The following is a 16,812-nucleotide window of genomic DNA, read 5'->3' on the forward strand; positions in this document are numbered from 1 at the left end:
TCCCAGAATAGCACTGCTGTGTCCTGGCATTGATACGTCAAGATTTCAAAGGCTAATTTTCCTGCAGTCCCTGCCCCTTAGTGTCTGAAGACAAATTAGTCCGCACTGCAACTTCTGCTCCACGCCCAGCCCCACGTCAACAGGTGGAGCTTTCAACGATGGAGAAATCCAGATTTTCCAACGATAGCTTGCGGCCAGAGAAACCACTCTGACCCATCAATTGCCTTGCAGGCAAAGATACTTTCACCTCTCTCCTGCCAGGCAAGGAAGAGGCAGACACGCTACTTCCTCTCACACATTGAGGCACGCACACATAGTTGCAGGCTTGCAAAGGCTGCTGTGCTGGATGAAAGGCAAAGATAAAACGTCCAACCCAAAGGACACACAAAGCAAGCTTCATTAACAAGGCTTCCTTCCCTTTGGCTTCACTTACTTAGGGCCTGGATTTCAAATACCTCAGAGTTTAGGTCAGGTCAACAAGTCCCCAAAGAAGGATGAAGCAAAGCAAATGGAAAAAAAAAAAAGCTTCACGCAAGGAATGTCCTGACAATATGCTACACTGTCCCTAGGAGGACCTGGCTTAGAGCAGGCAGACTCCTGGAGCAGGGGAAACAAGGAGAAAGGGAGCATCTCTCAGCCCATTAGCCACATGGCCAGTTACTACCTAACACATCCTCTGTTATATTGCTTTCTAGCTGTGCTACAGTTCTCTCCACCATCACCTTAGTCACCCCTCTCCATCTCATCACTAAGGGAGAATCCTGACCTTTAACTCAACTGCTCCACAGGCCCTATGAGCCACCCAGAGCTACTGCAACTTTTCTAGGTGTCAGATGTGCTCAGCATTTTCTCAGCAGGATGGACTCTTAGACGGATTCTGCAGACAGAATATACCAGCATCTCTCTTGAGAAGCAACTGCAGTGCCCAGGATGCCCGATCACTACTCGTACGGCTCATGACTTTCCTGATTCTATAACACTGTCTCCACAAGGGCCCAGGAAAACAGGGAAAGGTTTGCCTCGGGATCCTAAACTGCCACATACCAGTCTGCCAGTGGCTTGGTTCTACACTGCTGCAGGCTGGTCTCTACAGTTTAGGAGGAAACAACGTGCTCACAGAGGCGGCAGAATCCCCCCTATCACTTTAGGCACAAACTGGCACCTACGTATCAGGAGTGGGATAATGAAAAACAAGGAACTTCTCCAGCAAAGGACATGTCCCAGCAAAGCAACACACTTCCATGCATGTGTGTGTGTGTTACACATAACACAAGGGTATAATTTACGGGCTGTGTTTTCCACGAGGCTCTTGGCTGCAGAGTCTTGCCAGCTATAGCATCAGAGCCCTGTGAGTTCAGTTGTTTGTGAACATCTGCCCCACCCCACACCCTCCTGTTTTCCATGATCTCGTCATCCCTCCTCCCTCTGCCACCCGCTCAACCCCAGCAGCCGGAGCCTGCCTGTCTTTCCAGGAAGCCCAAATCGAAGCAGCAGACTCACCACAGACTCCCTGCTGGCCACACCGAAGGTAGCTTTCTGACGCCTGCTGGCGATGTAGGCAGAATTTTCCTGCAGTTTCTCCAGGAGCTGCCGGATAGGCTTGCAGTAGTTGGCAACCTTGCATTCCTTCAGGAAAGATTTTAGCTGGGAGGAGGAAAAAGGAGAGGAAGAATGAAAGCAATGTAATAGTTTCCATAAACAGATCCCATCAGCAAAAAAACATTTCCCACCCCCAGTGACAGACAGCATGGGGCGCCTTTTCCCTTCAATTCATACCCTACTCCAATGTATCATCCATATTCAGCCCTGGGGCTCCTGCCACCCTGGGCTGGGAGGATGCAAACATTTGCAGAGACAGGCCAGATGTTGGTACCCAACCCCGCGCAGGGGCCTTGCTCAGAAACAGCCCTTACACCCTTTAACGCTACTTCTTTCTGACAAAAACCCCTATCAGTGGAGTTCAAGCAGCCAGCAGGAAAAAAGTCTGTGCTCTCTGGGGCCTCAGCTCCTGGCTGCCACTGCAGTTAACAGATCACTGTCTCCTGCTCAGCCAAATAGTAAGAGGGATCGTGGACCAGATGCACGGAGATCAGGAAGAACAGTGGATACCCATGGATGCTAGGTGGCCAAAAGTACAGGGGATTAGAACAGGGAAAGGTGTCCATGGGTTAAGACTGTAGAACACCAGTTGATACTGGAATGGGAACAGCAAGAGGCTGTGGATGAGACTGATGGCTGGGACTAAAGGCAGCGTTTGAGAAGAGTCTTAAAATTGGGGGTGGAAGTGTCTGTGGGCTGGGAGTAACGATCTTTGGCACAGCTCGGTGGGAAAAGTTGGTGCTGCTACAGCAGCAGAGCTGTGGCTCAGGACAGATGACCATCTGCAGAGTCACACGGGGTCAATGCTTCACGTCTGACTGTACCAACTCAACTGGCACCACTGATTTTTCAAGGGCACAAACCCACACACCCACCACACAAAAATTTACAAAATAACCCTCCCTGTGGACAACTTGTGCAGCACGTGCCTAGACAATTCTTTGTTTTAGAGCGTAACTCTCAGGACAAGAGCCAGTCTGCCAGGAAACCACAAACCCTACTGCTGCCTGAAAGGGCAAGGACCATCCTACTCACAGAGAATCTGCTCTTCCCCTTCCTCCGCACCTAAAGCACACTCCACTACTCTCAGACAACGAGACTTCATTGCAAAAAAGAGCCTGTTTTTGTGTTGTTTTCTTTTTTTTTCATCTCAGTAGCCTTGTCCTCAAGCGAACCTCTTTTCTCCCCACCAAAGAAGACTTCCCCTCCCGATACAAACCACCCTTCAACACCACTGCACTGTTCTGACACCTCCAAACTAAAAGCTGAGGCAGCAGTGGACACTCTTGATGGCAGAGAGATGGGGGTGTCCAGATTGACTCATGGCTTGAATTTCCGTTTGCTATACCGTCTGCTAACAGTTTTCACCAACTCCAAGACAAGCCTCTGGAGTGCTGTCCAAATTCTGCAGGCCATGCTCTTTGCTGGAGCCAAAGATACACACACACACTACAGACACTTGATTTAGAGAAAGAGATCCAGCAAGGCAGAAGAAAATGGTTAACCACAATGGAACCTTCATCTCAGCGGGGACATACAGATGCTATCATGACAGAGACAAAATGTTTCTAGTCAGCAAATCCAGTAGTGCCTTCTCTACTTATGGCTTCAAATGTTTTGCCTCACAAGACAGAGCTGGGGGAAGGAAGACGATGCCTACATGTGGGCTTGATCTTACATGCCAAGTGGGTAGGTATTAAATGTTAATTAAGAGGTGACAGTCACACCTAGCCCCTGTCAGGACACTGCTCTCCTGATGGGTGTATTGCTGCAGGACCTGCTGTCTGCTCCACACATGGAGAACGTCTCCCACTACCCAGCAGCAGGGGCTTCTCTTGTCCCTTTATCCCTAGCAAACACCCACCTGCCATCACACATCCAGCTCAGAAAAATGGGAGTTAACACGAACACCTTCCCCCCTTTCCACAAAGCATCAAACAAGCACAAAGAAACCATCAGCAAAACTATTCTGCTGGTGAAGCCTGTCCTACCCTCACCCCCCTTTCTAAAATATTTATTTTTTTTATAGGTGCTGCATATTTATCTCCACTGAGAGATGCATTTGTCATTCGATTTATCTCACTTGATCCCCACAGCTGCAGCCCCAGATCCATTTCATCCGCTGCCACATACATTATCATTTTTCTTCCGTTGCAGAAGTGTCACCAGAAATCCTGCAGAATCTGAGGCTCTATCTGTGCAGGTTAGTGTTGTGCGCTTGCTCTCACAGCCGTATGCTTCATTTCTTCTTTCCCCCTCCTCTCCCCTACCCCTGCAATCCCTCACAGTCCCACCACTATCTGCCACAGATATTAACAAAACGTAATGAGATCTCAGTCCTGTGTTAAAAGGCAGGGAACACAACCAAGAAGGTAAAAGAAGATGGAGGAGAGCGAGAGAAAGAAAGGGACTGCGTACGCCTTTTTCCACTCTGCCAAATACAACCACCGTATCTTTCCAGAATAAAAGCAATCAGAACATACGTGTGCATGTGTGTGCGCGTGTACGTCATTAACATCTCACACTGGTTTGTAGCTAAGCAGCTCTGTGATTAGTGGGATTGATTCTGTCAAACTGCCAGCCTTAAACACCAATGGTTTATACCAGCAGAGACCACAGCAAAAATACCAGCTCCTCTTACTGTAAACGGCGCAGGGAACTGTAAATGATCTGAAGCAGCTGGGGGTGTGTGTTGCAGGGAACCCAAATCAAGCAGAGGGAATACAAAACTCAGGACAGAGCGTGAGCAGCAGCAGGAATGGCTGCTGGCAAGGCAAACCACCACCTCCTGCCCTTCTGTCTAGCTGCAAGTCATGCCTAGATCATGCCACCTCCTGCTTCCACCCAGCAGTACCTACCCCTTAGCAACGCCTGCCCAGTTTTTCCCTCTAACCTCCCATCTCTGCTCTGTGATGCCTGTCAGGGCTCTAGAGGAGGGAAGACGCAGGCTCTTCCGAGCATCCAGAAATGGAGGCTCTGAGCTCCTTACCAGCCTGTGGCAGCAGTGACCGCCACGGGGTCATCCCAGCTGGGCAGAACAGCAGCCCCTACTAGCTCTCCTTTCCTTTGATCTGCCGGGGTGCTCCTGCCTTCCAGGCAAGGAGGTTTTAAAGTTCAATTTGAAGGCAGTTCAGCCTACCTTCTCCCAAAGCCGCTGACCAGGAGACGAGGAATATAACCCTCGCCAGCTGGAACACAGCCCCTACGACACGACACTGAGAGAAGCCTGAGCTCATTGGGGAGGAAGAATCAGGACAGATGGATTTTTACAGTTAACTGGAACTGTTCCAGGAGAAAGGCCTCACCCTCCCCCCCAACTTTCCCGAAGACTCTGAGATTTTGGGAAGCTAACCTCAGCACCCCAGCCCAGCAGACGCCACGAGGCTGTGGTTCGTGGCAGCCAAATAGGAATCCGATACCATTAATTCTCTGCAGAAATACAGGCTGGTCCCAGGGCGTGTTTGGAAGCCACAGGGAGCTCGGTGCCAGAGGGCCGTCAGCCGTTTTTCATTCCAGCGAGAACATCGGCTCTGACAGCTTCGATGCTCTCAACAGCTGCTGGCTGAGAGGAAAGGGCTTTGTTCGCCGCCGATAAGCGAGGAGCACGCAAGGCGGGAGCAAGCACAGGAGCTGCTCTCCTCGCGCAGAGAGCGCCTGTCAGCTCACATTAGCCAAAGCAGCCCACTGCCAGCCAGGCAGTGGCCTGTGCCAGGCTGCAGGGACCCAGCCAAGAGTCACGAGCCTGACAGATGCCAGCCTGTTACAGACAGCAGAAGCGAGGAGATTTGCTTCCCGAGCAGCCTGTAGGTCCCAACCGAGGCATTGCTCCCACGTCAACCAGAGGCATCACGGCAACAAGGTATGCGGACACAGGGTCTCACGGCAGACACCAAAGCAGAGGCTCGTGCCCCCACTGAGGATACGATAGCAGCCCTCTGCCAAACGTGCATGACACCTGCCACTCCTGAGTTAAAAATAGAGGACCAGGAGGAAGGGAAGGAATAAGTTCCAGCACGCTTGCACTGAGCAACCTTGCCATCCAAAGCAGAGGTCACTGCTCGTTCAAAACCGAAGCCACCCAGCTAGCAAGGTACGAGGGCAGGATTAGGCACAACACACCCAGATGCACAGCGCTGTTAGGCAGCTTTGTGGCAGACGATGAAGTGTATCAGCGTGAAGCGGCTAGGAAGAACACCTTGCGCTGCGGAACGCCAGGGGAAAGGCAAAGGAGACTGCTTTGCAGCGCTGCTGTTGGGTGCAGCGAGGAGGAGGGATGGAGACAAGAATTGTACTGTTTTGCACGGAGGGACTCGGGGAGAAAGTGCCCCATTTGATAGAGACACTGTGAAAGGAGGGAAGATTGCCATCTTGTGGAGAGCATGTGAGGGAGGCTGTAAGGCGAGGAGAAGTATGGGCTCGCTGCTCTGAGACCAGGCAGCAATTTGGACAACTCTGAATTGCCAAGAAATCATCTACATTCCCTAGTCAAAACCACACCTTTACAGCAGTTATGCAGCCCTCTGTTCCACTCTGGCTCCCAAAAGAGCAGCTAACTCCATAGCCACTTCCACCTACCTGCAGCCTCCTAATTAAATGTAATGCCTCTGTATCTCCCCAAGAATTCCCCAAAATGCAAACAAAAACTATAATTAAGAAGAGGTAAACTGCTCTCCCCTCATATTGTGAGGATCATCTTGAGTTCACTTAACTTTATCCTGCTCTGTGCACATTCGTGGCACGACCGAGAAGCATCTTGTATCTCACCTGAATGACAGTGGGGAGAACCAGCTCTGGGAATCCAATGCTGCAGGCTTGGCAGTGGAGATACTCAAGCATGAGGTCATAGAGATGTTCAATGAGCCCATCCTGGGTAGGGGAAGCAGAAATAGAGATATCAGATAGGAACTAAACCCTATAGAGTCAAGATTGGGAAATAAGTCTCCACCCTGACAGGACAGGAACACAAAGCATACTGCTAGGGTCACTGTTATGTACAGAGTTGGCTACTGGGGTTCCACTCACACGGTAGGCCTTCTCCTGCAGGTTGGCATTGGAAAGCTTCAAGATCACTGCAAAGTTTATAGGTTTAGCACTTATACGTCCTGGCTTCTTGTTGAAATCCACTTGTTGGAAAACCTACAACAGAAAAAAGTGAGTGTAAAACCTACAACAGAAAAAACTGAGTGTAAAGATGATGACATTGCAAAACAAAACAGACACTAAATGACTCAACTCAGATCATGCAGTTGGTGGCAGAGCTGAGAAGATGACCCAGAAATCCTGATTCCTGCTTGCCTGTTCTGATCACTGTCCCAGAGCTTTCTGAAATACCCTAGCAAGGGACAATTAGGGAGCAAACAGCAATCACACTTGAAGCTTTAGAGACCTGAGTGTGACAGATACCATGGAAATGTGAGGTAAAAGGGAACCAACAGAATCAACAGCACAAGAAACTACAGACTCATGCTTCTAATGGTCAGAAAGATCATACTACAAAGCTCAAGTGTATTTGGGAGCTGTACCTTAAGGTGAGAAGCTTTTCAACAGCAAGACTGAATGTTGCTTACACCAAATCCACTACCCTTTTATTGTCAATGAAATAATTGTCCCAGGCAGCACAGAGACCAGTAAGTCCTTTTCACAAACACCCTTTGCCAGGCAAGGTTTCTATCCTAACACGTTTCCCGTTGTCATCCCTTGTACCAATTATAACTGAATAGCCTTTGAATAAGAGTATAGTATTCTCCATGGACACATTTCATTTTATAGCAAAGGACATGGAGAAAAACTGGCCCCTTCCCAGAGTTTGCAAGGAGACCATGCACCCTGCTCATCAAAATCACGAGCGCACACAAGCTCTAGGGTACAGCTGGATGCCCAACAGACTAGCATGTACCGTCAAAAGGCAGACCTGCACCTTGGCTTTTGTGTTTTTCCAGAGCTTGTTTAATGATAATGGGGAGGGAATTGTTTCTGAAACACAATGTATGAAGCTTACATAGTAGAAAAGAAGAAAACAGAGAGCAAGTTCACATATGTGTGCATGACTAGCTCTCTAGGGTGGCATTTCAAGTTTGCTCTTAATTAAGAAGAGCCATTATTGCCTTAAAATTGTAATCAAGACCAAGAACTATGAAAGCCTTTTCCCCACTCCTTCCTTTTTGGGAGAAGTTTCCCAGTTTCCCAGCTTCACTGAGGGAAGAGTAACACGAATCAATAAGAATTTCCATTCTTCACTTCCCTGAAAGGCTACATTTCACACAGGAAAGCTATCTTCAGCTGAAATCAGCTACAGCCAGAACCTGCCGTGGTCCCTGCTGCCCTGGGCAGACATCAGGCAACAGGGTACACTGTCCCAATAAGCCTCTGCACTGTGCTGCTCCTCCTCGGAAGCTGTGACACAGGAAGGAGCGAAGGGTTTCCAAAATAAGCAGCAATACAAATAGGCCTTTTCCCGCCCTGGTATGGGCAGAGCTCAGGAGAAAGATGGCAAGAACTGGAAAAAACCACTCGATCCAGGGCAGATTCCCGGAGATGTCCATCAGGGGATAACAACCAGCAACCAAGGGAGATGTTCACTAGCAATGGGATCTCATTCAAAGACAAATAAATTAAAAAACAAATCAGCCAACAATTGGTAATCATTTGCATATCTAATGACAAGGGTTGAGAAGGACTGATGAGGAGCATATCCTGCCCACCTGAGCACATCAAAAGCAGCCTACGGGTCCTCTCCCCGTCCCCAACACTTTTAAATCACACTGCTGAGCAGGAAATAATTTCTATTCCCTCTATGCAGCAGCAACACATTCATCATCAGACCTCAACCAGCCCAGCAACATGGGGATGCAGCTCACTGATTGCTAGAGGGTGAGGTGAGAAGGGAGGGTGTTTAGGTCACATGGATGCCCCCAGGCCAGAAAAGCACGGAGACGACTATTGATTTTTTACATTTTATTTGTCAATCCAGGTTATTTGGAAGGGAGGGACAAGCTTGGTGGCTTGTGAAAACAAAGAGCCCTAGCCTAGGGAATCAATGCTATAAACCTCGTTATGCACGGTTATTTCTTTGGCCAAAACAGCAGTATTGATCCCCGAGGTCAGACACATTAAAGTGAAAGGCATCAGGCTCTGTGGGATCCTAACGCACCACTAGGCAAGCAGGGAAATGCAACCACAGGTTTTGAAACTCTCCCAGGAGGTGTTAGGGAGCCAGGCAGGACATGTGGGAAGGGGGCAAGACGTGGCTCCCATCTCAAGACTGTGCAGAATGGATCAGCTGACAGCCAGACTGAAGGAGAGGATGACTGATGTCTAGGAATCTTGTGGCAGGGTGGAAAGGTGATAATGAGGGACTAGAGGGCCAGAAAATGTCAAAAGCCAACAATTGGGCTGAAGCGATAACCACGAGCAGACAGAGGAAAGGGCAACACAGGCAGGAAGGAGAAGGATTTTTGGCAGTCTCAAGCTCACGGACAATTTCCACGTGGCTAGTGGGAAGGGTGCTCGGATAGACAGTTTACACTGCCAGAGTGCAAACCAGTGAACCAACTCCGCACCCACAGCACTCCCGCTGTATTACCCCATCCACCCCACCCCCCCCATCTCCTTCTCTCAGGCTTTAGCAAAAGCCTCCTGGCATCTGCTTTGATCACCCCAAAGCTGGTTGCCCCGGGCCAGCTCACAGCAAGGGTACAGAGCTTTGCTGGGCCTGCCTGCGGCCTTCCCTCAGGCCTCCCAGTCACCCTCCCTTCGCTGAGGGAAGGGCTGAGAGCGCCTCGTTAACCCGCTCAGGCAGAATCTCATTATTGTCAAGTTCTGCCCAACTTTCTGCAGAAGCTGGCTTGAAGCATTCACGGAACAGTTATGGTTGGAAGGGCCCTCTGGAAGTCAGCTGGCAGGGTCAACTAGAACAGGATGCTAAGGGCCACGTCGAGTCAGAGTTTGAGTCTCTCTAAGGACAGACATTCCACTATTTTTCTAGCCAACCTTGTTTAGACACACCATATAGAACTGTTGGGGTTTGGGTTGGCTTTGTTTGGGTTTTTTTGTTTTGTTTGGTTTTTTATTTTTCAATGCTTAAGTAAGACCTTCTGTATTTCATTTATCACATATTGCCTCTCATCTTGTCGCAAACTGACATTGAGAAAAACTTAGCTTCAACCTCTTTATTCACAGAATGGTTGAGAGCAAGCTCTGGAGGTCATCTTGTCCAACCTGACCTGCTCAAGCAGGGCCACCTAAAGCCAGCTGCCCAGGATAACGTCCAGATTGTTTTTGAGTAATCCCCAAGGATGGAGACTCCACAACCTTCCTGGGCAACCTGTGCCACTGCTGAGTGACTCTCACAGTAAAAAAAGTGTTTCCTCTTGTTCAGACAGGCCCTCCTGTGTTTCACTTTGTGCCCACTGCATCCTGTCCTGTCAGTGGACACAACTTGAGAGCCTGGCTCCATCCTCTAGGCATCCTCCTTTGAGGTATTTTTACACACATTAATAAGATCCTGGCTGAGCCTTCTCTTCTTGAGGCTAACAAGTTACAGCTCTCACAGCCTCTTCTCACATGATGCTCCAACCCCTTCACCCCTGTGGCTCTTCACCAGACTCATTCCAGTATGTTCACATCTCTCTCACCCTGGAGAGTCCTGAACTAGACACAGCACTGCAGCTGTGGTCTCACTAGCGCTCAGCATCAGGGAAAGACCGCAGTCAAACTGCTGGCAAAGCTATGCCTAACACAGCTCAGCACCAGTCAACTTGTCCATGTCCTTTCCTGCAAAGCTGCTTTCCCGACAGTCAGCCTCCAGGAGGTTGTTGTTATGGAGTTACTCTTCTCCAGGTGTAGGATCTTGCACTTCTCTCTGTTGAGCTACATGAGGTTTCTGCCTGCCCATTTCTCCAACCTGTCAAGGTCCCTCTGAATTGCAGGACACTTATCTGGTGTACCAACAACTCCGCCCAACTTTGTGCCATCTGCAAGCTTGCTGATGGTGCCATTCTGCCCCACCATTCAAACCAGTAACAGATATGATAACCAGTATCAGCCCCAGTGTCAATCCCTGGGGTACAGCACCAGCGGTTAGCCTCTGGCTAGATTTTGCACCACTGATCACAGCCACGAGCTTGGAAGTTCACCCAGTTGTCAATACACCTCACAGTATGCTTATCCGTCTCCAATTCATCACCTTGTCTGTGAGGAGGTTGCAGGAGATGGTATCCAAAACCTTGATAAAGAGAAGATAAACACCATCCGCTGCTCTCCCCTCATCCACTGAGCCAATCATCCCATCACAGACATCTATTAGACTGGTCAGGCATGATTTCACTCAACAACCCCTGGTACCTGCAGGGCTGTGATCCAGAATTTAAGAGCTGCAATACAGCAGTGGAGGGAGCAGAATGAGGAAAAGGAAACAATCTCCAGTCGGTGCGGTGGTTCAGCGTAGTCTGCCTAAAGTTCCAGTTTTTCCTCTGTGTAAAGGAGGCAAAGAGCCCGTGTCTTGCAGAAAACCGATTTCAGATCTGTGCTTAAGTGTATGACAGTGTCCAGCATTATCAATTCTCCAACTACAACCTTTGCATCAGCCGATTTCCTCCGACACAATCCACCGCCCACTCCCATATATGTTGTGCTCCAAGCCCCTGGGGACTGTCTCCAAAGCAAGCTGCACATCCAAAACAAGACTCTAGCCATTTAAGTGTCAAAGTGAAAAACTCGTGCCTTCATAAGCATGTCAGGGTTAACCTACTCTCCCTCCCCTCCACAGGGGAAGCCAATTTTCAATTGGCATGTGAAGTCTGCCTGTGGGGAGATTTCCACCTTGTTTATCCACACCTGCCTTCCAGCACATGAGCCACCAATTTTCCTGCTGCAGAAACTAGTGCCTGCCACACAATAATTGAAGTGATAAAAAAAAAAAGCCTGGGATCTGACAGGCCCTTCAAGGGGAGTAACAATACAAAAATAAAAGCCTGCCTGCTTTACACTCTCTCCCAACCCACCTGCCCCTAAGATGTAATTTTAGCAAGCAAGCTGCTGCTTTTGCTCCATCCTGGAAAGCAGAGTCAGAGAGGAGGCAGCACTGGATGCCCACGCTGGTGAGCATCAGCCCTTGTCAAGATGCATCAAGCAGCCGGCTCTCGTTTCTGCTGGCAGGGCCTGGGGGAATTCCTGTGCCTACGGGAATCGCACCAACATTCAATCTGCCATCTCTCGAAAGCACAGCAGCAACAGGGCTGAGGTGAGAGGTAGCAAGGGCTGAGTTTCCTTGATGAAGAGGGGAAAGGGAAACAGAGTTACACAGTCACTTGTTACACAAGAATCTACGCTCTAAGGCCATGCAAAGCCCTCTACAAAAAGCACACGAAACACAGGGTCACAAACTCCACAGCCACTCTTTTACTACACTTGAATTCAGTTCCAACAGTGACAGAGCAGCCTTTCCTCCTTCCTATCGAATGGAGCACACCTTATGCTGGGAAGGCTTCATTCTGCTGCCCAGACCCCAGTCATGCCCCTCAAGTCTACTCCTGCCTAGCACCACCACACTGATCAGATCCCTCAATCTCATGATGGTCTGGACTATGGGCTTAGAATGGATTTTTTTGTTTCATAACATGGTGTGGCATGGGACTAAGACCAAGTCACCACTGAATTTGTGAGCTAGAAGAAACAGGCTCATAGTTAAGGCACTATGGCTGGGCATTAGGAGGTAGATTCTCCCCCCAGTATCACCATAGCCACCTGGGGATTTTGGGCAGGTCACTTCCCCGCTGCATGCTAAAGCTTCCTACCACCTCATCTGCACAGCTGGAGTCTGCCTGAAGACAGCTTGTGGAGACACACTAAGGACTGCAAGAGTGTTCAGATACCTCTGTAACAGAGAGGAGGAGGGAGTTGGGAAGAGATGGGAGTAAAAAGGGAATAGCCTTAAATGCTCTTGGGAACTCCATAGAATATTTGAGTGATCCCTCACAAAAGGCAGGAAGAAGGGAAAGGCTGACAGCCGCAGGGAGATTTGGGAGTTTAACATCATGCCAGTCACCTTGGGTTATAGAAGTTAAAGCAAAATTGTTAAAAGTAATGCGAAAGAGTATGCAAGCAACACACATGCACACATTCACCCTGCCCCCACCTCTCCCTGGTCACCAACACCTGGACAAGCTAAACCGAGTAGTGCCTCACAAACACACCCAGCAGGATCGGATGTGGTTGGGGACTGGGGGAAGCTGGGAGGAAGCTCCATGTGCAGTGTGGTAACGTCTGGCTGGGGCCCGACGTACAGACGAGAGGCAAGGTGTTGGGGCCAGAATGCAAAGGGGCAGGGGAAGGCCCCGAGGGGAAAAAGGCTCAGAGCACAGAAAGGTAAAAAGTAGAGAAACCATCCTTGCCCCAGGCTCCACTAACCCCGAGTGGAGATGCCTCTATCACTAAATCTGGTTGGCAGAGCTTCAAATATGCATGAACAAGAGGAAGGAAGCAGGCAAATGGCAAAGCCACACAGGCCAGGGAGCAGTGGAGGAAGCGGGAGAGCAGAGGGAGATTTATAAACGCCGCTGCCTTCCACAGGCTCAGAGGATGTGGTTTGCAAAGGACGTTTACAACAACACAAAACCACAAAAGACTTGGCTTCAACAGAACTTGATTAGGAATGAGCCTGGGTGACTCAGGTCAGTTATTATAGAAGTCTGTCTCCCTCCTCCTCTTCAGTGTCCAGCCTCATGCCAACCTCCTGGGGCTTCTGCATTCTTCACCCTGCCTCTTTCAGGCTTCTTCAGTGAAATCTGTCTGCACCACTTCTGTACTACCTTCTCACAGCAGCAAAGCTAGAAAGACTTATGTGGAGAGCTGTCAGGCATCTGGCACGTGGGAAAGCTGGATGGTCTCTTAGCACCAGTATTTCACCAAACATACTGCATTTTGCCAGGTTGTGTTCGTGGAGATTTTTTTCCTAAATAAATTCTAATGCTTGAAAAGCTTTTTCTTTCCATTTCCCTTTGTCTGCAGTTAGGAGAAACTCTTCCTTTTGCTAAGATATGAACACATTAGCAGGATCAAGTGACAATAGCTCAGGGAGTTACTGCAATCAGCTGAGCCTCTGAATGTCTCTGGCAAACTCTTTGCCTATTCCAGCTGCATTAGTTAAACCACCTAGGAATGTATTTTGCACCCAGCTGATCTCAGATACTCTCTGCTCACAGGCCAATAAAAGTTTAATCCTATTTGCTAAGCAAACAATACATTCTGTCTGATGCTGCTTGCCAGGGATTTTAGGAAGTAAGCAAATTGGGCAATCTTGGGAGCTGTAAGTGGGCATAGTGAGTGTGTTGATTAGGTAGTAGGCATCAGCAGGAACCAACTCACCTCCAGGATAAATGGCAACACTGGGATGAAGGTCCTGGTGTTCTCAGACAACAGTGTAAGTGCACGGATGCAGTGCATGCGCAGAGGGTAGAAACGGGCAGTTGGTACCAGCCTAGAGAGAAAAAAGGAAGAAAGGGTATTAGGCCAAGTTTATACAGGAACTGCACCTGCAGCCTGCAGTGACACTCGAGAGCCTTCCCTACTCTACAAAAGACACCTTTAGTATTGCACAGCAAACTCCTTGAGCTGCTGAAGCTATCCCACAGTTAGAAATAAAACTCACCCATGTTGAAGCTGTAACACTAACACACAAATCCCTGCAACCAGCGCACTAGGTTTCCAGCTTTGCTGGGAGAAAGTGCTACAAGACCAGAGCTTTGCAGAGGAAGTTTCTCACCGATGCTGTTTAGTCACATCCAACATTTTCAGCTCTCATGCTTCCAGCACAGGTAGGTATGGAAGGAAAAGTGGCAGGTACCAGCAGTAAAATGCTCATCTAAAGCAGCAAGTTTGACCAAGAAAAGGGCTCCCCCAGCATACCAGAGGGACTATAAGGAGGAAGATGCTTCCCATTTCAGGCTATGTACCCTCTGTGTACCCACATGAACCATAGCCCTCTTAGCGTAGAACGTCACTGCAGCAGAAGGAGCTGGACCAGCAACCACCAGCGTATCAGAAAGGACAGATTGGGAACGAAAGTGACCTCTCACAGCCAAATCTGTTCAGCCCTCTCCAACCCAGAGGAGCACCTGACCTTCTCCCATCTCCTTCAGAGAGGCAACACGTACATTTGAACCACCAGTAATCAGCGTGGAGGGGAAAGAGGGCAGACTTTTTGACCCACACTTCAAAACCTCACACGCTCAGGTATTAGGAAAGCAGCAGAGCCAGCTCCCTTTGTAAGGCTGGGACCGAGAAGGGTCAGCTCCCCCGGCACCATGTAGGCCAGCAGGAGAGGGGATAATGTAAACTCTCCCTAAAAGACACCAGACCTCATTACTGTACCACCCTAGAAACCTCTCACACTGGATGACCTGTACTTGAAGACATGGATGCCTGCAGCATTAACAAGGATTGTTCAAATTTATTTTTTTTTTTTTAGATGCAGTTCCCAGACAACAGGCTCAAGTCTGACAAATTAAACACTCCCCTCCTCAAAGAGCTTGCTGAGCGATCCAGGAAAGGAAAAAAAAAAATGCTTGACCAGGCACCATAAATCACCTGCATCTCCCCCCACCTCCCGTTCCCCCCTCCTCCAAATAGTGAAATAATTATCATTGGATCCATTACGGAAATAAATCTACTTTGCACCCCTGATCTGGCACCACTGGAGATGACGAAAGCCATTCTCAGGAATTAATTGATCAAGGAATAAACCTGTTAAGTGTATAGATTTACTGTAAACCAAGACCATTAATTTTAGAGTGTGTGGCGATGCAACAATCTGCTCAACTTCCCGATGGCTGGATGCACAGGGAATACAAAACACAGCTGGGTCCCAGCTCTGTGGAGGAAGGTCCAACTGCCTAGTCACTCCAGCACACAGCCAGGGGGGGTTCAAACTGACTCACATTTCATCTCAAGAGAGTGCTCTCTAATATCTTACCATCACTATCTCTTGGAATGCCTGCTGTACTTCTCCCGTGCAGCCAGGGCATGGGCTGTGGTGTGGAGAACAGCCTAAAGGCTTCTCGAGGCTTATTTTTACTTGCTACAGCTCCTTGTTATACTCCTGGGTGACCACAATCTTCCTGTGGCTAGAGAGGACAGAGGAAGCTTCTTTCAACATCACCCTCCACCCCACCAGGACAGGTCACCAAGGGAAGTTGCTCAAGGGACACTAAGGCTGTGCTTGCTTCCCCATGGAGAAGGCTGTACCTGCTTTCTCCCCTGCATGTGCTGAGAGGCCAGAAATGAAAAACTTAACAGGCACCACAAATACTCATTTAACTGTAAGCCAGGGAGGAACTTCATTTTTATAGCTTAGATTGGGAGCAAGGTACAAATCCAAGCAGACACCATCAGAAAAACACTTTATGGGATGAGGGGGAAAGGGATAACACGGAACAGGAGCTTCTGCAACAACTCTGCTGCAAAAAAACCCAACCGTGAACTCAAATGCAAGCACACAGAGGAGGCAGAGAAAAGCACAAAGCAGAGAAAGGAAGGGGGAAATCATCTCCTCCATCTTCTGCTCTCTCTACAATACTGCCCCATGGGTGAAACCCACTGCAACCTTTCGGCTGTCCGTGAGAACAGCATCACTCATTATTACACGGCAATTTCACGAGCAAACTCAGCAGTGAAGCTCTTCCCAGCATCACGAAAGTCAGAAACCATCAATTCCAGCACTTCTCCACTCTGTAGTCCAATTTCCCTGGACCACATCTTGAGCACAGGTAACTTCCAGACACACGTGGGGTCCATTTCTGAAATACGTGTTATTAAAAATAGTTTCCATGGATTTTATGCACTAGAAAGCAAGAAGAGGGAGCAAGAAAAGGAGGGAACAGATTTTGATTTTAGCAGGCAATGCTCTTGTACTAGTTCTCTTGTTTAATCACGTTTCAAATTCCGCCCTGGTCTCTCCCCAGAGCAAAAAGCCCGTGATGGATGGTGGTTTCTCCCCCTTCCCTTCGGATAAGAGGCCAGGGTGGCATGAGGAGCCGACCGGGTCCCACAGACAGACAGACACACACCTCCCATCGCTGCCCTTGCGCTGGAGCCAGGCGCCACCTCCCGGCACAAGAGGCACTGGGGAAGGGGAGCCTCCTCCCAGCGTTCCCACCCTCCGGATGCGCCCCAGAGCACTACCCCACATCAGGAGCAGAAGTGAAAGAAGATATTCCA

At 49.1% G+C, this 16,812-nt stretch overlaps 1 protein-coding gene across 1 annotated transcript in view; it reads right to left on the reverse strand.

Annotated features, from left to right (window-relative positions):
* The window catches only part of NOC2L (NOC2 like nucleolar associated transcriptional repressor), a 52,349-nt gene that overhangs the window by 21,042 nt on the left and 14,495 nt on the right, over window positions 1-16,812 (reverse strand). The window contains exons 13-16 of the mRNA XM_086475994.1: window positions 13,963-14,074; window positions 6,622-6,735; window positions 6,364-6,465; window positions 1,501-1,644 (exon numbers count right to left, since the gene is read on the reverse strand). Of these exons, the coding sequence (XP_086332120.1) occupies window positions 1,501-1,644; window positions 6,364-6,465; window positions 6,622-6,735; window positions 13,963-14,074 (472 nt within the window). The remainder of the gene's footprint in view (window positions 1-1,500; window positions 1,645-6,363; window positions 6,466-6,621; window positions 6,736-13,962; window positions 14,075-16,812) is intronic.

This window comes from Leptosomus discolor, chromosome 20, assembly GCF_034619465.1.
Source record: "Leptosomus discolor isolate bLepDis1 chromosome 20, bLepDis1.hap2, whole genome shotgun sequence".
In the NCBI taxonomy this organism is placed as follows: domain Eukaryota; kingdom Metazoa; phylum Chordata; class Aves; order Leptosomiformes; family Leptosomidae; genus Leptosomus; species Leptosomus discolor.